The sequence below is a fragment of the Lathyrus oleraceus genome, chromosome 2, assembly GCF_024323335.1.
Source record: "Lathyrus oleraceus cultivar Zhongwan6 chromosome 2, CAAS_Psat_ZW6_1.0, whole genome shotgun sequence".
Lineage (NCBI taxonomy): Eukaryota > Viridiplantae > Streptophyta > Magnoliopsida > Fabales > Fabaceae > Lathyrus > Lathyrus oleraceus.
Window position 1 is genome coordinate 53,172,476 of NC_066580.1, and position 22,029 is coordinate 53,194,504.

General features: G+C 39.7%; 2 protein-coding genes across 2 annotated transcripts; both read left to right on the forward strand.

The window, feature by feature from the left end:
- Positions 1 to 12,794: 12,794 nt before the first annotated feature.
- LOC127121896 (uncharacterized) lies at positions 12,795 to 14,510 on the forward strand. Its single transcript, XM_051052324.1, has 2 exons — positions 12,795 to 13,583; positions 13,722 to 14,510. The coding sequence occupies exons 1-2, from the start codon at positions 12,795 to 12,797 to the stop codon at positions 14,508 to 14,510; spliced, it is 1,578 nt and encodes a 525-aa protein (XP_050908281.1).
- Positions 14,511 to 15,168: 658 nt separating this feature from the next.
- Positions 15,169 to 16,647, forward strand: LOC127121897 (uncharacterized). The gene has a single exon (XM_051052325.1). It carries the CDS (start codon positions 15,169 to 15,171, stop codon positions 16,645 to 16,647), a length of 1,479 nt encoding a protein of 492 aa, XP_050908282.1.
- Positions 16,648 to 22,029: the final 5,382 nt, after the last annotated feature.

Below are 22,029 nucleotides of genomic sequence, written 5' to 3' on the forward strand. Positions count from 1 at the left end.
CTCAATTAAATCCAATTCCTTAACCATTAACATAGACATATGCAATGATTTCCGACTCAATGCATCAGCCACTACGTTTGCTTTACCCGGATGGTAATTCAAACCAAAGTTATAATCCTTCAGAAACTCTAACCATCTCCTCTGTCTCATATTCAGCTCTTTCTGATCAAACAAATACTTTAAACTTTTATGGTCACTAAAAACCTCAAATCTTGACCCGTACAAGTAATGCCTCCATAACTTCAGAAAAAATACCACAGCTGCCATCTCTAAATCGTGTGTCGGATAGTTCCTCTCATGAACCTTCAGTTGTCTCGAAGCATAAGCTACAACCTGCTTATTCTGCATCAAAACACCACCCAAACCCAACAATGAAGCATCACAGTAAACCTCAAATGGTTACGATGGACTTGGTAATATCAGAATAGGAGTAGTAGTTAACCTTCTCTTTAACTCTTGGAAACCTTCTTCACATTTTGAGTCCCAAACAAACGCTTGCCCCTTTCTAGTCAACATCGTCAACGGTAACGCCAACTTAGAAAATCCCTCAATGAATTTCCTATAATAACCTGCAAGTCCAAGAAAACTCCTTATCTCAGAAACTGACTTCGGAGCTTCCCACTTAGATACCGCTTCTATCTTAGAAGGATCAACAGCAACACCACCTCTTGAAATCACATGACCAAGAAAACTAACCTCTTCTAACCAAAATTCACACTTGGACAGTTTAGCAAATAACTTCTTTTCTCGTAGAACTCCTAAAACCACTCTCAAATGTTCAGCATGCTCTTCTTCAGATTTCGAATACACCAAAATATCGTCAATAAACACCACAACAAACTTGTCTAGGTACGGATGGAAAATCCTATTCATATACTCCATAAATACCCCAGGCGCATTAGTCACACCAAAAGGCATTACAGAATACTCAAAATGTCCATACCTTGTTCTGAAAGCAGTCTTCTGAATATCCTCAGTTTTCACACGTATCTGATGATACCCCGATCTCAAATCTATTTTGCTGAACACACTCGCACCAACCAACTGATCCATCAAATCATCAATCCTCGGCAGAGGATACCGATTCTTGATCGTCACTTTATTCAGTTGCCTGTAGTCCACACACAACCTCATAGTACCTTCTTTCTTCTTAACCAATAACACTGGTGCGCCCCACGGTGACACACTCGAACGAATAAATCTCTTATCCAACAGATCTTCCAGCTGACTCTTCAATTCAGTTAACTCAACAGCAGACATACGGTACGGAGCCATGGATATCGGCCTAGTACCAGGTACCAAATCAATCGAGAACTCAACTTCACGCTCTGGCGGTAATTCATTCACTTCTTCAGGAAACACATCAGGAAAATCACACACCACGGCTAGATCGCAAATCACCAGTTTATCTTTAGCCTCCAAAGTCGCTAACAGCATAAACAACTCTGCCCCATCCGCTACTGCCTCATTCACCTGCCTTGCTGATAGAAACAAACTCTTTCCTTCCTCAATCTCAGGAAAGATCACAGTCTTATCAAAACAGTTGATATAAACCCGGTTAAACACCAACCAGTTCATACCCAGGATAACATCAATCTGCACTAGTGGAAGACACACGAAGTCCATCACAAAATCTCTACCAAAAATACTCAAAGGGCAATTTAAACAAACTGAAGTAGTAGTCACTGAATCCTTCGCAGGAGTATCAATCACCATACTCCCATGTATCTCAGATATCTCTAATTTAAGTTTAACAGCACAATCCAAAGATATAAAGGAATGAGTCGCACCTATGTCAATAATAGATACAAGAGGAAAGCCATTAATATAACACGTACCTCGGATCAAACGATCATCTGCAGAAGTCTCAGAACCCGATAAAGCAAAGACCTTGCCTCCCGACTGGTTCTCTTTCTTCGGCTTAGGACACTGTGGGCTGATATGACCCACCTCTCCACAGTTGAAACAAGTCATAGTCTTCAACCGACACTCTGCAGCCAAGTGACCACCTTTGCCACACTTGAAACACTTCTTCTCAGTACTGGTACACTCATGGATACGATGTCCAGCCTGACCACATCTGTAACACTTAGCAGGAGCACTGGAGTCTCCCCCACTAGTTCTCCTCATCCCACTCTGCCTCTGGAAACCTTTGCCAGCTGCATACGGTTTCCCATGATCATTCTGATTCTTGCCTTTCCTATCAACCCTCTGCTGATAGCTCTCCGCTTTGGCCTTGGTATCCTGTTCAAAAATCCTGCAACAGTCAACCAAGTCAGAAAACACTCTAATCCGCTGATATCCAATGGCCTGCTTGATCTCGGGACGTAACCCGTTCTCAAACTTCACACATTTTGAAAATTCCCCAGTAGCCTCATCATAGGGAGTGTAATACTTCGACAGCTCTGTGAACTTAGCAGCATACTCAGTAACAGACCGGTTGCCCTGCTTCAATTCTAAGAACTCTATCTCTTTCTTTCCTCTGACATCCTCTGGAAAGTACTTCCTCAGGAATCTCTCTCTGAACACCGCCCAAGTGATCTCAGCGCTCCCCGCAGCTTCCAACTCAGTGCGGGCAGCAACCCACCAATCATCTGCTTCCTCTGACAGCATATGCGTACCGAACCTGACCTTCTGGTTATCGGCACACTCAGTCACTTGGAAGATCCTCTCGATCTCCTTCAACCACTTCTGAGCACCATCTGGATCGTATGCTCCCTTGAACATTGGAGGATTATTCTTCTGGAACTCACTCAGTTGACGAGCAGCTCCCATTCCCACAACATTCGGATTCCCTCCAAGTACTCCAGCTAGCATACCCAGGGCCTCAGCAATCGCAGCATCGTCTCTACCTCTTCCAGCCATCTCTATTCTGAGTTAATCCAACAAGCTAAAAACAATAAGTACTGATAGGGTTACACAATACCTATCACATACAGGGAAACAGAATAATTACGACTCGACTCGACCGACTATGCTCTGATACCACTAATGTAACACCCTTCTAAAATACCCCAATAATTAATTAATTCAACAAAATATAAATCAGAGTAGATATGCAATTTAAGGGTGTCACACTTGACACTTCACACCATTCACCATAATAACTTGTCATGCTCATTTATTAATCAAAATAAAACATTGCACAATTCGCAGCGGATAGAGATCTAATCAATCATGCAAACCATGTAATCACATTACATGTAAAACTGTTCAACAACCAAAAGGAAGACAAGGTAAAACATCCCGTCCCGATGTTACATCTACTAGAGCATGACCCACTAAGGAACTACACTAGACTCCAAGCACTAGCTTCTACTCAATCACTGCTCGTTACCTGAAACATAGTTGTAAGGGTGAGTTCCTCAATCGATATAATAAGCATTATAAAATATCATGTAATGCTAAGTAAATTAACACATTTCATCACCCTAATCATATCACACATTCAGCAACGGCAACATCAACTCATAATCATACTCAACACAACACAACACAAAACACACGTGTAATATTGGAATACATCCATTCATATTATACGTCATACATACATTATGCAATGAGACTCCATGCATGCGGTACCGACTATTCGTGAACACATAGTTCAACCTCACCGATCAAACCCAGATACGGCTACCAAGCTCACTAGTCCCACTCATTTGAGACCTAGTGACTCACTCACTAATTCCTCACCATGGGAATTAGCTACCACCCCAAGGGCTATGCTATGCACGCTAAATCACCTAGCATGCAAACATCAACAACAATCCACAATAACTCACTCACTAATTCCTCACCATGGGAATTAGCTACCACCATAAAGGCCATACTATGCACGCTAAATCACCTAGCATGCAACCATCAACAACAATCCACAATGGACATATGCTCACACTCTAAGCCATAAAAAGTCCATCCATAATTGCATACATAATAGATATATTCACAGCATTATGCATACCATCATACATTATCAGCATGTTTATCACAGAATCATATCATGTCATGCCAAATAATAAATTACAGTATTAGCACACTCTACTAATACCCCTACTGCTCAAAACAACGGGAAATGATCCCTACTATATCATACACCAATATAGGCCAAACGTCAAATATGCACACAATATTTGAATATCAAATTTTCACTTTTCCAACAGTGTTAACCGGTTAACGCCCTGGGTTAACCGGTTAACGCAGACAAACATCAATTCTTTTAATTATCATAACAGTGTTAACCGGTTAACACCCTGGGTTAACCGGTTAACGCAAGACAGAAAGCTGTTCCTGCGCTAACACGAACAGAATGCAGGATTACCCGCATTTTTCGCCGTTGGAGGCCTTCCGGACCTCCGATTTCGATTCCGTAAAAAGCTACACGTCTAGAAAATCACAACTCATCCAAATATAGGTTCATTCACAGTTTTAACCTAACTTATTCATCCCAATTCAAAGGTATTTCTCAAAACCTAATTAGAGTCAATCAATGGCTTATTACTACCCATCACATGTTAATCCATAATACCCATCAAACGACGATAAACCCCCCTTACCTGAGTTAATCCGACAAATCCTTTAGCTTCAAGCTTTTCCCTTCTTCAACCCTTGTTCTCTTGCTCTTCCTTTTTGCCCTTTTCTCAGTTTCTGTCGCTTCTCTGGTTTTCAAATGAAAAACCCTTTTTACCAAATGGAACTCTTTATATATATTCCAACTTTATTATTCCAATAATAATAATCCAATAATATTCCAATTATTTAATTAAATTAATAAATATACTATTAACTTAAATTAAATAATTATCATATTTTATCGGGGTGTTACATGGAACATGTGGAACAAGATGTTCCAGCATGTGTGAAACATTTGTCCCCAGCCTGGAAGACAAAATCAGTGAATTTTTTTGAGCAAAATTCTATTTGAATGAAATAAGTTTTGTTGTTGTATCTCTTTAGCAGTATGCTATTTAAAAAGATTTGCTAAAAAGATTTATTAAGATCAAATATGTAAGTAGATATTGCACCTAAGAAGGGGTGAATTAGGTACTTTGATCAATTTTTGGTTTATTGAAATTATGCTTATGACTTTATGGTTTAGTGATGATTTAGAAAGCAGTGAAGTGTTGAAATTTAAAGATCACGACGATGTATCATGGCTCCCCTCACAATCCGAGAGTACTCCAGTCCTCTTACGTGATAAGAGATCTCACTATCTATTTAGAACTTTGTACAAGCTTATCCTAGCCACTATACATAAGTTCCTAAATTAATCAATAAGGACAATCCCCTTATGATCTTCACAAATTGAAATTTTCATTCTCTTGCTTCCAACAAACCTGGACAGCAATGCATTCACAATAATCTGAATTTTTACAAGAGTTTAAAGTTGGATAACAATGTATCAATTACTATAATTGATCTTATCTATCAAGCAAACAATTCACAATATGTTAAAAAAGTTCTCAAAGATTATAATGTTGTAACTTTCAGAAATGAAATGAAAATGTATGCATTAAGTTTCATACAAACTTTGTATCACAAGACACTTGTTTTGAAACTGAGCGAGTAATGAGTTTAAATTGTAATGAAAGAGGTAACTTTTCAAAATATGATAAGCACAGTGTTTATAGTACCTCAATACCTTTTTGAATGTTCATGTAATCATGAAAAGATGCCATGCTTGAAGGATGAAAAGTTAAGTTCGTTAAAATCTAATTTTGAATGAAACAATGCCACTGCTTCAATGGCAACCGATTAGCAGAAATGGGTAACCAGTTTCACCTTAAGCAGTATAAAAAAATTCAAATTTTTCGTGTGTGTAACCGGTTACCAGAAATGGTGCAACATGTTACACCTGTTATTGCACAACAAAGAAGTCAAATTTATGTATGTGTAACCAGTTACCAGGAAGGGTTTAACCGGTTACACCTGATTTGAAATAAAAAAATACCTTAAAAAATGTGTTTAAACCAAGTTCCAAAATATTTAAAATGAGTGTAAGCATATGTAAATGATCAACATGATTTTTCTTGAGCACTTAAGTATTAAAATAATGTAATTTCTACTTGCACCTCAAAAATATTGATCAACCAAAAGTCCCAAAGCTAGTCTTCATAAATTTTAATGATATTGAACACTTGATGCCTTATCTTTTACCATGAAGGATTTTTCCATTCTTTTGATATGAGCATTTTCTTCTAAATTGTCTTCAACAAAGCTAATAGTTGGAGAAACTTTAGTTCACATTCTCCCCCTTTTTGATGATGACAAAGTGTTGAAATTTCGATAAACTTTTCTCCCCTTAACAATATTAACTCCCCATTTGATCAATATTCCCCCTTGATACTTGAATTAGAGTATTTGAAAATTTGTTGCTTGCTGCAAATGTTAGAGAAATGCATATACACACACAATAACATCTTCTCCTCTTTTGTCATTATCAAAAAGGATGGGAAAAGTCTTTGAAAATATTATGAACATATAATAAATCTTTGACAAATATAACACAATGCTTTTGACATAACACAAACATAGATAGAACATGATATAACATAACATACTAAGGCTTACATAACCAAGAAAAACAGAACCAACATCATCATAATTCACTACATTAGAAACCAAAATGAAAACCAAACGGAAACAAAAACATTAAAACATCAAAACAGTTCCAAGACATAATGAAAAACATAGACAAAAAATAATGCAATTGTATCGTCACTGAAGGCATAGTACTTGGCCACAAAATCTCTTCCAAATGCATTAAAGTTGATAAAGAAAAAGGTTGAATTGATTGGAAAACTTCCACCACCATTGAATGTCAAAGGAATCATAAACTTTTTTGGAACATGCATGATTCTATCGGAAATTCATCAAAGACTTCTCAAAATTTGCCAAACCGTTGAGAAATTTTCTTAACAAATATAAGTCTTTTGATTTCGATAATTCTTGTTTAATTGCTTTTGAGGACTTAAAAGGAAGGTTGAAATTGCACCCATAATCATTGATCCTGATTGGAAACTTGATTTTGAACAAATTTGTGATGCAAATGATTATGCGGTAGGTGCAGCTCTTGGCCAAAGAAAGACAAAACAAATTCATGATATACACTATGCGAGTAAGGTTTTGAATGGGGCTCAAATTAATTATGCTACCATAGAAAAAGAAGTGCTTGATATAGTGTATGCATTGGAAAATTTTAGATCTTATCTCATTTGTTCAAAAGATATTATTTATACTGACCATGTAGCCATAAAATACATGCTTACCAAGCTTGACTCAAAGCAAAGACTCATAAGATGGATTCTTTTGTTACAAGAATTTTATCTTGAGATTCGTGTTAAAAAGGGCACAGAAAATTTGGCAGCAGATCAATTGTCTAGATTAGTGAATGATGAAATAGCAAAAAAAGAAAAATAAGTATGGAAGAATTCCCTGATAAAAACTTACTAATGATACCAGAAAGAATGTGATTTGCAGATTTAGCTAATCACAAGGCCACTGGTTGGTTACATAAGGATTTGACTTAGAAACAGAAAAATGAATTCCTTTGTGATTCAAAGTTTTATGTTTGGGATGAGTCGTATTTGTTCAAAATTGGAGTAGATAATTTGTTGAAGAGGTGTGTTACTAAAGAAGAAGCAAGAAGCATACTATGGCATTGTCACAATTCTCCTTATGACGCTCATTACAATGGTCAAAGGACGACAACAAAAGTTATACATTTGGGATTTTATTGGGCTTCCTTATTCAAATGTACACATGAACATGCCCAAAATTGTGATAGTTGCCAAAGGACAGGAGGAATGAGTAAACAAAATTAAAAGTTATTGCAAAACATGCTTGAATTTGAAGTTTTTGATTGTTGGGGCATTGATTTTGTTGGTCCATTTCTTACTTCATGTTCAAATGAATACACATTGGTAATAGTTGATTATATTTCCATGTGGGTAGAAGCAATTGCGTTTCAAAAGACCGATGGCAACACAGTGATAAAGTTTCTAAAGAAAAACATCTTCACTCATTTTGGTACTCCAAGAGTTTTAATTAGTGATGGAGGTTCGCATTTTTGCAATTCTCAGTTACCAAAAGCCCTTGAGCACTATGGTGTCAAGCACAATGTAGAATCACCATACCATGCACATAAAAATGGCCAAACTGAGGTTTCCAATAGAGAAATCAGGAAAATCTTGGAGAAAACCGTTTATGCTTCAAGAAAAGATTGGTCTCTCAAGCTTGATGAATCTTTGTGGGCATGTCGTACAGATTTCAAGGCCCCAATTAGTCTTACTCCTTTTCAAATGGTATATGGGAAAGCATGTCTCTTTCTTGTCGAGTTAGAGCACAAAGCGATCTGAGCATTGAAGTTTCTGAACTTTGATTCAAAGCTATCTGGAGAAAAAAGGAAAGTTGCAGTTACATGAGATGGATGAGCTAAAACTTCAAGCTTATGACTCCCATAAACTATTCAAGCAAAAGGTAAAGAATTACCATGACAATAAAATCCTCATCAAATATTTTAGACCTGGACAAATGGTGTTATTGTTCAATTCAAGATTAAAACTGTTTCCGAACAAATTAAATTCCAAATGGTCTAGGCCTTTCCAAATCAAGGAAGTGAAGCATTATGGTGAAATTGTGTTGGAAGATCCAATTTCAAAAGAAAGTTGGACTGTCAATGGTCAAATATTGAAGCTCTACCTTCGTAGTGAAATTGATCAGCTAACAACAATAGTTCTAGTTGTTGATCCTTGAAGTCACCAAATAAACGTTGAGCTAATTAACGTTAAACAAGTGCTTCTTGGGAGGTAACCCAATTTTGTCTTAGAAATTTGAGGCAAACAAGAAAAAATTTCATGACTGATGGCGCTAAGCGTGCTTTGGAGCATTTTGAAAAAATTGAGGCAACATATATCATGCTAAGCACATTCAGGTGGCGTTAAGCACGCTCTATGAGTTTAGTTAAAAAGTTAGGTTTTACATACTGAGACCAATTTTTACCAAGGCCCGTTTTAAGCCCTTGCTGAGAAAAAACATCCACAAAAACTTTGCCTAACCCTCATTCCCTTTCAAAATTTAGAAACCATAGCCTCCCAAATTCTCTCAAGACTAAACCCTTGCAAAAAATAACTCCTCCAAACCATTTTTGCTTCCTCACTATAATATCAATCCTCTGGTAGATCTCTATTTTAGTTCTAAGTTTTTCATTTTGTAGATTGTTTAAGGTTAACTTTCATTTTTCAAGTTTCTAAATATTTGAATGTGGTTTTTCCTCTTGTATTGTTCATGTTATGGTTAGATTAATGTACATTTATGTCGAACAAATTACTATGCAAACTGTTATAGAGTGATAGTGTTGTTGTAAGATACATCAGGGCTCAAAACCATGTGAAGAAAAGTTCTGTAGTGGCTTTGTTATCGCTTAACACGATGTATGGCGCTTAGCGCCCTACCTGCTGCCCAACTTCTCGTTTTGTCAAATTTTGTGGTATTTTTGTCATGTTTTATTATACATAGGATTGTAAAAACATACTTTTGGATTGATTAATGGTTATGATGTGGTTTATGTTGTTTTTGTTTGATTTTTTGCATAAATGTGTCCTAGAAAACTCATATCCTCCAAGAAGTAAAAGACATCTGATGCAGACCCTTCATCTGTGCCAAGGCCCATAGCTGGTAGTTATAACTTGTAGCGGGGTATTCGTTACCTTTAGATTTATTGACTAAATCAAAAGTAAACCATACAAGTCGAGTCGCCACCGCACTTCTATTTATCCAAAGGAAAGGTTAGAAAGCGAACAAAAACCGAGAAGTTTTATCGAATCAAAAACTAATAATAATGTCAGAGATCGGGGTAAGGGGGTTGGTTATTGTCATACCCCGATTTTGGCCCTGAAAATTTTCCCCCATCAATCACTCGTCTGCATTCTTTCTTCATTCACCTTCATATCCTTCATTCATGTTCATGTTTACTATTTCATTTTTTTATTTTTTATTTTTTTCGGTTAGTTGGTTTCCACCCTTATTTTGTTATTTGTTGGTCCTAAGTCTAGCAACAGGAAACTTGTGGCCTAGTGGAGATGGAGATTAACTCACCTCCTCTTTGGTCCTGTGTTTGACACCCATGTGTGTGGTCTTGGTTTTTCAACATTTTTGATTTTCTCATATTTCTTTAATTCTCACATTTGATTATATAGTCTTACTACTTAACTAACATGTTTCTATTGTTTATTCATTTTTATAATTTTATTTTTAACATAACTTAGGTGATTATTCTTTCTTTGGGATTTATGTGAATTATTTATTTTTATGTGTGAGATATGTTTCAATCATGATAAATCATCTCAATTTCATTGATAAAAAATAAATTAAAAAAAGAGTAATAATGATAAATATCACTTAATTCTCGATTCAACGTCGAGCCCATTTCCATACCCTTGTAAGTCGATTGCTTTTAAGCATCGCCATCAACCTCACATGGCTTACTCTTGGGCCTTCTTACAATGAGCTCTTAAGCAACATCAACTAAACTTTCAATAATTTCAAACCTCGATACTTTAATTGTTTTAATTTAATATTCAAATCGTTTTCTAAATAAAACGTGAAGAAAAAGATTACCTGGATGGAATGTCCAGTCGTAATCCCGAATATTAGGCTCAAGCTGTAAGAGCTTGCAAGCCGTTAATATTCGTCTTCTCTTTAATACTCCAATATTCAAAATCATTTTCTAAATGAAAGTTGGAAGAAAAAGGTTACCTGGATGGAATGTCCAGTCGTAATCCCGAATATTAGGCTCAAGCTGTAAGAGCTTGCAAGCCGTTAATATTCGTCTTCTGTTTAACACTCAAATATTCAAATCATTTTCTAAATAAAACGTGAAGAAAAATATTATCCTAGAGGGAATATCCAGTCTTAATCCCGAATATTAGGCTCAAGCTGTAAGAGCTTGCAAGCCGTTAATATTCGTCTTCTCTTTCACACTCCAAGATTCAAAACCTCTTCTTAATAAAGTTGGAAGAAAAAGATTACCTGGAGGGAATATCCAGTTGTAATCCCGAATATTATGCTCAAGCTGTAAGAGCTTGCAAGCCATAAATATTCGTCTTCCCTCCAAAACATTCATAAATATTCGAATCATTTTCTTAGCAATATTGGAAAGAAACAGACTGCCTGGGTGGAATGTCCAGACGCAGTCCCGAGTATTAGACCCAAGCTGTAAGAGCTTGTAGGTCACAAGTACTCGTCTTTCAAACTTCAAAATACCTAATTCTTACCTTAATACTTTGCCAATAAAGATGGAAATGGAACATGGTGTATACCGTGCACTCCTGAGGCTAGGATTCGAGATGTATATCTCGCTCATCCAAGTTCTCGCCATCACTCAAAATACCTCCAACCAATCAAACTCTTTTCTCGCCGCCGTGCGATTAATCAAAAACCTTTTTATAAATGAAAGATATATTGTCTTAAGGTGATGCAAAACAATGTTTCGGCCACGATTGTTGAGTAGAGATAAATGACGCTTTTCCGAATGTAGATTTATAAATCCGTTCGATGTGTGGTATGCGTCTACTCCTCATCTGTTTTGGGTAAAACAATGTTTTTGTCGATTAATACAATATAGCTTTCGCTAAAATCGACCAACAAACAAACATTTTTCTACCCAAAACTACGTAAGCCTTGATTTCTCTTTTGAGATACGTAGGAGCAGGATTTGTAAATCTTGTCAGGCCCACTAATAAAAAACTTAGGTTAAGTCCTTCGTTAAAAAAATCCAAAAACATTTCTTCTCTCTTATATTCTTTCTTTTCCCACCTAATAAACTGAAAAGCCTAACATTTCAAACTAACACTAACGCACACAACTGACCTAATGGTTCCCGTTGAGTACAACGAACGTGAGGGGTGCTAATACCTTCCCCTTGCGTAATCGACTCTCGAACCCTGATATTGGTTGCGATGACCATATCTTATCCTTTCTTTTAGAGGTTTTATCGATATTTCCCCTTTCCTTTTTAGGAATAAATAAAGTTCGGTGGCGACTCTGTTCAGTCCATCATTGCGAGCGTGCGATCGCGCTTCGCTTTGAAGTCGTATCCCCATTTTTTTCGAGGTGCGGCAGATGGCGACTCTGCTGGGGAGGACAAATCCCTAAGTGAGTCAAGCCTAGTTGGGTCGTTTGTGTGCCTTTGTTTGTTTACCTATGTGGCTTTTCTTTTTTGTTTTTACTATCTCTATTGTCATATTGATATGAATATGTTGTATTGGTTCGATTATGGTTTGGTACTTGGATACTCTGATTGCAAACCTTGTGGGAAAGAATTTTTACCCGAGTCTCGAGTAAAAACATAAGATAGGACGGGGTTGAGTAGTGCGGGTCCGCGAGATGTATGTCTCGTTGGGTCGGTACGAGAACCTTACTTAGAGTAGATTCTTGAGAGGATGTTGTCGCTCGGCAAGTAAGTTGCCGTAAGCTTCGATATTTTCTTTAGGATCCATGACTCTGAGAACCATTTGTAGAACCTTAGTTCTTTGCCCAACTAGGAAATATGGTTGCGTAGTGTGGGTCTGCGAGATGTATTTCTCGTTGGATCGATACGAGAACCTCACTTAGAGTAGATTCTTTAGATGGAGTTGATGCCCGACAAGTAAGTTGCCGCAGGTAACAAACAGTCTAATGGATCCATGACTCTAGGAACTTTTTCAAAAAAAACCTTAAATCATACCTGGTGAGAACCATGTTCTATACAAAGCAATCAGACTTATCCATGCCTTAAGCATATTGAACCTATACAAAAAATGCATTACATTCATACATTGCATCAACATCATAAAAAGCAAGCTCTTAGTTACCTCTTATTTGTTTCAGGAATTGAGAACTTGAAAATGACAACTTCAATGAGACACACTTTCACGCTTAAGTACAAGGAACCTAAGTTGGACAGTCTAAAGGGTTTGATCTCTGATTTGTCTCTCGGCAGACGTGATGAGTTCGGAAAAAACTATGGGAAAATTTTGAACCTTCTAAATAAGAAAGTTGACTATGGAATTATTGGCTCTTTGGCACAATATTATGATCCACCTCTGCGTTGTTTCACATTCGCTGATTTCCAGCTAGCTCATACTTTGGAAGAAGTTGAGAGAATTGTGGGTCTCAAAATGAAAGATTTTAATCCATTTCCAAAGCTCGAAGGAGATATGGGACCAAAGAAGATAGCTTCGGCCCTAAGCATCAATGTCCCGACTGTTCGAGACAATTGGGCTGAAAAAGGGGGTTGCAAAGGTTTTGCCGCGATGTTTTTGGAGGATTTAGCTCTAAAGTTCAAGAAAAGTGGAAATTGGAATGCATTCTATGCTGTGGTGGCTTTATTGATCCATGGGATTGTGTTATTCCCAAATGTTGAAAAATTTGTGGATCAAGTGGCGATAGAAGTCTTTTTCTCTGGCAATCCAGTACCATTTCTCTTAGCTGATATTTACTATGCCCTTCACGCTCGACATGAAAAGAGGGGTGGAATGTTATTGTGTTGTGCTCCTTTGCTTTACACTTGGTTCATGCAACACATGCCTGAAGAAGGTCCTTTTGTGGCAAAAGAACTTAAGTCTCCTCAGAAATTAGCTTCTCTCACCGCAAGTTCCATCAGATGGTATATCCGAGAGTGGGAAACCCCAGACATTATAGTCAGTTGTGGGGAATTTCCTAATGTACCGTTGTTGGGCACCAAGGGTTGCATCAACTATAACCCTATGTTATCTCGATTACAACACGGTTACCCCATGGATGGTCCTCCTGACGCAAAGGACTTACAGCCATTTGTGCTCTCTGACATCCAAGCAAGCAGTCCTGATGTAAGAGCAGTACGAAAGGCTTGGTTAAAGATTGTAAGAAAGGGTAAAGAGTTTGGAAAGAGAAACATTCTTGCCAAAGAACCTTACACGCAATGGGTGAAAGAAATAGTTGAGAAAATCCAGTTGCCATATATCTTAAAGGCTCCAGCTTTTCCTAAAACTCCTGAGCCTGAGCCCATACTCCCTGAGGACATGGAGAAACTCGTTACTAAGGTTAAGGAGCTCAAAGTGGAGAATACTGAATTACGAATTCAGATGAACCGGGTTATCTTGGAAAATCAGAATTTGAAAGAGGAACGTAAGGGAAAAGCCCAAGAACTTGAGGATAGCAACAAGAGAGCTAGGCTTTTGGAAGACCAGAAAGATGATCTTGATCATATCCTATTAGGTTCCACATCAGTGATCCGAACCAGGAAGGAAGAGCTCAAGAAAGCTGAGTATAGGATTTGTGAGTTAGGGAGGCTGTTGGATAAATCTCTTATAGATAAAAAAGAAATTAAGCTTGACTTTGAGGCACAAATCCGTGACTTGAGGGACGCTCTGAAGAAATGCGAGGAAAAGTTGTCTCACGAGATCCTCCAAAAGGAAGAAGCTGAAAGAAATTGTCACCGTCTCAGGTACCAGTTGGAAGAAGCTACGAGGAGGTTTGCAGTTTTGGAGAGCTAGGAAGGTGATGCAGCCTACTTACTCCTAAAAAATGATTGTGTGTACTGGAAGAGGTTGTACAGAGAAGCTAGAGCAACCCTAGATGAAGATCAAAAGGTCGTCCAGAAACTCCAAGAGCTCTATGTTGAATGGAATGGTAAGTTCCGCAACTTGGCTAGGTTTGTTAACCTCAACATGTTGGAACTCTCAGAAAAACTCCAGGAAGCGGATTGTGTATGTGTCTAGAAAACACACCTCCTCAGGTTTTCAACTTCGTCAAGTTTATCAAGAAGATGATGAATGAGCTCACCACAGATCTGGCTATGATCTTAAGAGCTGAGACAGAACTTAAGTTTACTTGTACTTGAATTTGAATTGTTGGTGTTTAAATCTTTTTGTATTCGAATCATGTGTACTTGAAGTGAAATCCCTTTGTATTCGAATCTGATTTTAATTAATGGAAGTTGTCATTTTGGGTCTCAATTATTACATGTTGTTCTTATATTCTAACATTGCTTGAATAAATAATAAAGATAACTAAGAGTTTTGCAACAAATGCATCCATACATGCATTCATACATTTTCAAAAAAAAAAGAGTCTCACTCCGCCCTTTCTTCCAACAGTTTCACGCTGAATTTTCAACACCAGTATAATACTCGCGCCAGAGCAAGACAGAGAATGGCTGAACAAGAACAAGAGAGCGCCCGAGTTAGAGCTGAACTAGACGAAATCAAAGGAGGCATGTCCCAGATGCGAGAGATGTTGCAAGCTTTAACCTTCAGGTTTGAGGTTCCACAAGCGACCGTTATTTCAGAGACCACGGGCCCAGCAGTGGAAGTCCCACCTCAAAGGACGTTACCCTCAACCCTTCCTCCATATGGGCTACCCTATGATTTTGTCCCCCGAGCGGAGGTGGTGCACGAAATGGGGCAATCTGTCCAACAAGCTGTGCCATTACCAGTTTACGCCGACGCACGTCCAGTCATCCATACTGTGGTTCCACCAGCCGCCTACGCTAGGCATGTTCCTCATTATGAAGATCAAAACCATATGTATCAGACTGTTGACTCAACTGTTGCGGGTGACGAAGTAAGGTTTGAGGACTTCAGGGAGGTAAAGGAGAACATGCAGCTCCTTGAGAAGAAATTCCGAGATCTAGAAGGAGACCACGTCTTTGGATCTGCTGCCAAAGAAATGTGCCTTGTATCCGGTTTGGTGATTCCGGCCAAATTCAAAACTCCAGACTTCGACAAAAACAAGGGGCATACTTGTCCAAAAAGCCATATCATCATGTATTACCGCAAAATGGCTGCACACGTGGAGGATGACAAGCTGATGATCCACTGCTTTCAGGATAGCTTGAGTGGGGCTCCTTCCAAGTGGTATTTGAGTCTGGATCAGAACAGGATCAGGTGTTTCCAAGACCTGTCAGATGCGTTCATAAAACATTACAAATACAATATGGACATGGCGCCTGACAGAAGACAGTTGCAAAGCATGTTCCAGCATGATAAGGAGTTCTTTAAAGAATATGCTCAAAGATGGAGGGAACTGGCTTCTCAGGTTGAACCACCTCTTGCTGAGAAGGAATTAGCTGAACTGTTTATCGACACTGTCCAACCCCAGTTCTACGAGAAGATGGTTGGAAGTGCTTCCTTGGGATTCTCCGAGCTTGTTGCTATAGGAGCTCGTGTTGAATATGGTGTAAGGAATGGCAAGCTGGCGGCTGTAGCTGGAACTTCAAACGCTAATCAAAAGAAGTTCTCTGGAGGGTTTCCTAAAAAGAAGGAAGGGGAAACAAATGCTGTGACCATTGGTCAAGGAAGAGCTCCTCCAAGAAGGAGACCACAACAATATCCACCTCAGCAATATGTTCAACAACCCATGTATCCCGTCCAGTATGCTCCGCAACCATACGTGGCTGCCGTGACGCCCGCATTCAATCAACAACCTGCTCAGGCTTATCAAGCGCCTCCAGCTTACCGACCAGCTCCAGTTCAACAACGTGCTGCGGCTCCGCCAACTTATCAACAAGCACCAGCAGCTCCTGTTTATCAACAACCGAGAGCTCAAGCGCCGAGGCAGAATGCTCAGAACCAAAATAGGAGACAAGGGGAGAGGGTGACCTTCAAACCAAATCCCAATGTCCTACACTGAGATTTATCCCTCCTTGTTGCAAAAGGGGTTGGTAGTTCCCAGACCTATGGGACCTCCACCTGATCGTCTTCCTCCATGGTACAACCCTAATGCACACTGTCCTTTTCATGAAGGTACCCCCGGGCATGACCTAGAAGGTTGTTACGCTCTAAAGCATAGGGTTCAGGAGTTGATTGAGAGCAAGATCTTGTCTTTTAAGGACATGGGACCGAATGTGAAGAACAATCCCCTTCCTCCCCATGGAAATCCTGAAGTCAACGCCATTGAAGACGCTTCTGTTGGTGTTACGGTTGATAAGGTGGAGGATGTAAAGACTCCTTTGGCAGCATTCCATGCCCGATTGGTGGAAGCTGGCCTGGTTAATGTTGATCATGACAACTGTGAAGAGTGTGCCACACACCCAAGAGGATGTCAGGTGGTGCGAGACAATATTCAAGGCTTGATGGATGAAGGAATGCTTCAAATATCCAGTGCTGTGAAGAACGAAGATGTGTTGGTGATTGAACCTTGTTTCAATTTACCTGAACCAGTCGAAATCCCATATTATAGTGGTGGAGTGGTCCCGGTGAACAGTAAGCCATCGCCTGTCGAGATATGTATACCCACGCCTTTTCCCTACGAGAGCACCAAGGCTGTGCCTTGGAAATATGAGATTACTGATGTGGATAAGGTGGTTGAAGGAAGTTCAGACGCTGAGGTGACAGAAGCTGTAAGTGAAGACGTCACCAATATTGCAGGAATGAGCAGAATGACCCGTAGTGGTCGGGTTTATACGCCCGAATTCAATGTAACTCCTCAAAGGCCGACCAAGGAATCAACAGTTGCAGCTCCCACTAAAGAACCCGAAGTGGTCCAATCCGAAGATGCTGTTGAATTCTTGAAGTTAATCAAGAGAAGTGACTACTAAGTGGTGGATCAACTGCATCAAACACCATCTAAAATCTCTATTCTGTCTCTGCTACTGAACTCCCAAGCCCATAGGGAGGCTTTGTTAAAGGTGCTTGCTCAAGCTCATGTAACACAAAGCATAACAGTAGACCAATTTGATGGGGTAGTGGCAAACATCACAGCTTGTAATACTTTGAGCTTCAGTGGAGAGGAATTACCTGAGGATGGACAAAATCACAACCGTGCTCTCCATATCTCGGTGAAATGCAAAGATGATGCTTTGGCAAAAGTGTTGGTCGATACCGGATCTTCTCTGAATGTTATGCCAAAGAGAACACTCGCCAAGTTATCTTATCAAGGACCAGCTATGAAGCCTAGTGCCTTGGTAGTGAAAGCTTTTGATGGTTCCAGGAGAACCGTGATTGGAGAGGTGGAACTGCCCATATTTATTGGCCCTCATGTATTCCCGATTAATTTCCAAGTCATGGATATTAATCCAGCATATAGCTGCTTGCTGGGACGTCCCTGGATTCATGCTGCAGGGGCAGTTACCTCCACCTTACATCAGAAAATGAAGTTTGTAGTGGACAATCAACTAATCATCATTTCTGGAGAAGAAGACTTTGTGGTCAGTCACCTTTCATCCTTCAGATATATTGAGGCTGATGAGGACGCTTTGGAAACTTCTTTCCAAGCTCTTGAAATAGCCAATGCCACTTTTGTGGAGATGAAGGACCCTGTTGGGAAAGTTTGTTCATCTTTCGCGTCTCTAAAGAGCGCAAAGTCTAGCATCGAAGGAGGAAACCCTGAAGGTTGGGGTCAACTTATTGATATTCGTGAGAAGCATGATCGCTTTGGTTTGGGATATGTGCCTTCCGTTGCGAAAGGAGCCCGAGTCCCTACAAAGGACAATACCCGAATCATCCAGGATGTATTCCTCAGCACAGGATTCATCCATGGAGATCAAGTCAATGCAATTGAAGATAGCACCGAAAGTGAAGACGAGCCATGTTTGGTTTACCGGTGTGAGACAGCTTTGAACAACTGGAAGGCGGTTGAGATCCCCGAAATTTTTCCTTTGTCAAAGTAATAATTATTGTATTTTTCCTTTCAAATCCTTAGCTCTGCCCAAGGCTAATGGATCATGTTGTATGGGCCCCTTTTTTCATTTTCAAATAATCATTATCAATGAATGAAAGGCATTTTGTTAAATTCTTTTTATTCATTTACTTGACTTTCTCTTAAGAAAATGGCAATCTTTTCAAAAAACAAAAAAAAAACTTTTCATTTATGCATCTTTTATTTTTACTTTGTCTAAAAGAAATCAATCATTCAAACATGCAGAATAAACGATGACCCCGTTGAATCCAATGACTTTACTACCTCTCATAACTTTGACTCCCCTATCTACCAAGCGGAAGAAGAGGGTGAAGAAGATTGTTACATCCCCGACGAACTGGCAAGGCTGCTCGAGCACGAGTCTAAAGCCCTTCAGCCACATGAAGAACCGGTGGAAACAATCAACCTTGGCACAGAGGAAGAGAAGAAAGAAGTCAAAATTGGCACCACGCTTGAAGCAAGCATCAAAGAGAGATTGGTTAAGCTGCTACAAGAATATGTGGATGTATTTGCGTGGTCATACCAGGATATGCCAGGTCTAGACATCGACATAGTTGAGCACAAGCTCCCGCTTCAGCCAGAATGCCCGCCAGTAAAACAAAAACTCCGAAGAACAAGACCAGATATGGCTCTGAAGATTCGTGAAGAAGTCAAACGACAATTTGACGCTGGTTTTCTCGCAGTGGCGAAGTACCCACAATGGGTAGCTAATATTGTACCTGTGCCCAAAAAGGATGGTAAGGTGAGGATGTGTGTTGACTATAGGGATCTAAACAGAGCTAGTCCAAAAGACGATTTCCCTCTACCACACATTGATACTTTGGTAGACAACACTGCAAGATTTACTGTCTTCTCCTTTATGGATGGTTTTTCTGGATACAATCAAATCAAGATGGCTCCAGATGACATGGAGAAGACCACTTTTATTACCCCATGGGGTACTTTTTGCTATAAGGTAATGCCTTTCGGTCTCAAAAATGTTGGGGCAACTTACCAAAGAGCTATGGTCACTCTCTTCCATGATATGATGCACAAGGAGATAGAGGTCTATGTTGACGACATGATCGCTAAATCTCAGAATAAAGAAGATCATATGAGCCATCTGAAGAAGCTGTTTGAACGCCTCAGAAAGTTTAGATTACGATTAAACCCTGCAAAATGCACATTTGGTGTCCGTTCGGGAAAGTTGCTTGGCTTCATCGTTAGTCAACGAGGAATTGAGGTAGACCCTGACAAGGTCCGAGCTATACAGGAAATGCCTGCTCCACGCACCGAGCGAGAGGTCAGAGGCTTCCTTGGACGTTTGAATTACATCTCAAGGTTTATCTCACACATGACGGCCACGTGTGAGCCTATCTTCAAATTGCTTCGAAAGGACCAAGCTGTTGAATGGAATTCGGATTGTCAAAATGCTTTTGAGAAGATCCGTCAATACTTGCAAGAGCCTCCTATTTTGATTCCACCTGTCCCGGGAAAGCCATTAATCATGTATATGACTGTGCTTGAAGGATCAATGGGATGCGTGTTGGGGCAACATGACGAAACTGGTCGGAAAGAACATGCTATTTACTATCTGAGTAAAAAGTTTACCGATTGTGAAAGTCGATATTCACTTTTGGAGAAAACTTGTTATGCGCTAGCATGGGCCGCTCGTCGTTTGAGGCAGTACATGATTTGCCATACTACTTTGTTGATCTCGAAGATGGATCCAATAAAGTATATCTTTGAGAAACCTGCCTTAACGGGAAGACTTGCCCGTTGGCAGATGCTTTTGTCCGAGTACGACATCCAGTACATAACCCAGAAGGCAATTAAGGGAAGTGTGTTAGCAGAGTATCTTGCTCACCAACCAGTTGAAGACTATCAGCCATTAAAGTTTGATTTCCCCGATGAGGATATAATGGTGATAAAGGATTGTGAGATCCCAGGCCCAGATGAAGGACCAGAACCAGGGTCTCGATGGAAGCTCGCGTTCGATGGTTCTTCCAATTACAGTGGTCATGGTGTGGGAGCTGTTTTGATGAATCCTAATGGTGGTTTTACCCCTTTCACAACAAGGTTGTGCTTTAATTGTACAAATAATGTCGCTGAATATGAAGCTTGTATCCTTGGTCTTGAAGCCGCAATTGATCTCCGAATCAAGATCCTTGAGGTGTATGGAGATTCAGCCTTGGTGATCTATCAAGTCAAAGGAGAATGGGAAACTCGTGATGCGAAGCTGATCCCGTATCGCGCTCATGTTGTGAAGATGATAGAATACTTCGAAGATATCACTTTCCATCACATCCCAAGAGTAGAAAATCAAGTGGCTGACGCTTTGGCAACATTAGCATCAATGTACCAAGTCAGATTCCATAATGAAGCTCCGCTTATTCGAATCAAACGAAGAGATGAGCCTGCTTACTGTCCAACTGATTGAAGAAGAAACTGATGGTAAACCATGGTTTCATGACATCAAGCGATATCTTCTAAATCAAGAGTATCCAGAAGATGCTACATTGTTGGATAAGAAAACTCTGAGGAGGTTATCGTCCAAATTCTTTTTGAGCAATGACGTGCTTTACAAGAGAAACCATGACATGGTTCTGCTCAGATGCGTGGATAGACACGAAGCAGACATGTTAATCAAGGAGATTTATGAAGGATCCTTTGGAACCCATGCTAATGGACATGCCATGGCCAAGAAGATTTTGAGAGCTGGCTATTATTGGTTGACCATGGAGTCCGATTGTTTCAGCTATGCAAGAAAATGTCATAAATGCCAAATTTATGCTGATAAGGTGCATGTACCGCCAACACTGCTGAATATTTTGACATCACCTTGGCCTTTTTCAATGTGGGGCATCGACATGATTGGTGCTATTGATTACTTTAATGTGGGGCATTGACATCACCTAAGGATTCCAATGGTCACCGCTTCATCCTGGTTGCCATTGATTACTTTACTAAATGGGTGGAGGCTGCTTCCTACACCAATGTGACAAGACATGTGGTTGCTCGCTTTATCAAGAAGGAGATTATCTGCCGCTATGGAATCCCAAGCAAGATCATCACCGACAACGGTTTAAACTTGAACAATAAGACAATGACAGAATTATGTGAGAGTTTCAAGATTGACCCCCATAATTCCTCTCCATACCGTCCAAAGATGAACGGTGTTGTTGAGGCCGCCAATAAAAATATCAAGAAGATCCTGCAAAAGATGGTGAAAACTTATAAGGATTGGCACGAGATGCTCCCCTTTGCTTTGCATAGATACCGGACCTCAGTCCGCACTTCAACAGGGGCAACCCCATTCTCCTTAGTGTATGGGATGGACGCAGTTCTCCCAGTCGAAGTAGAGATACCGTCCACGAGAATATTGATGGAGGCCAA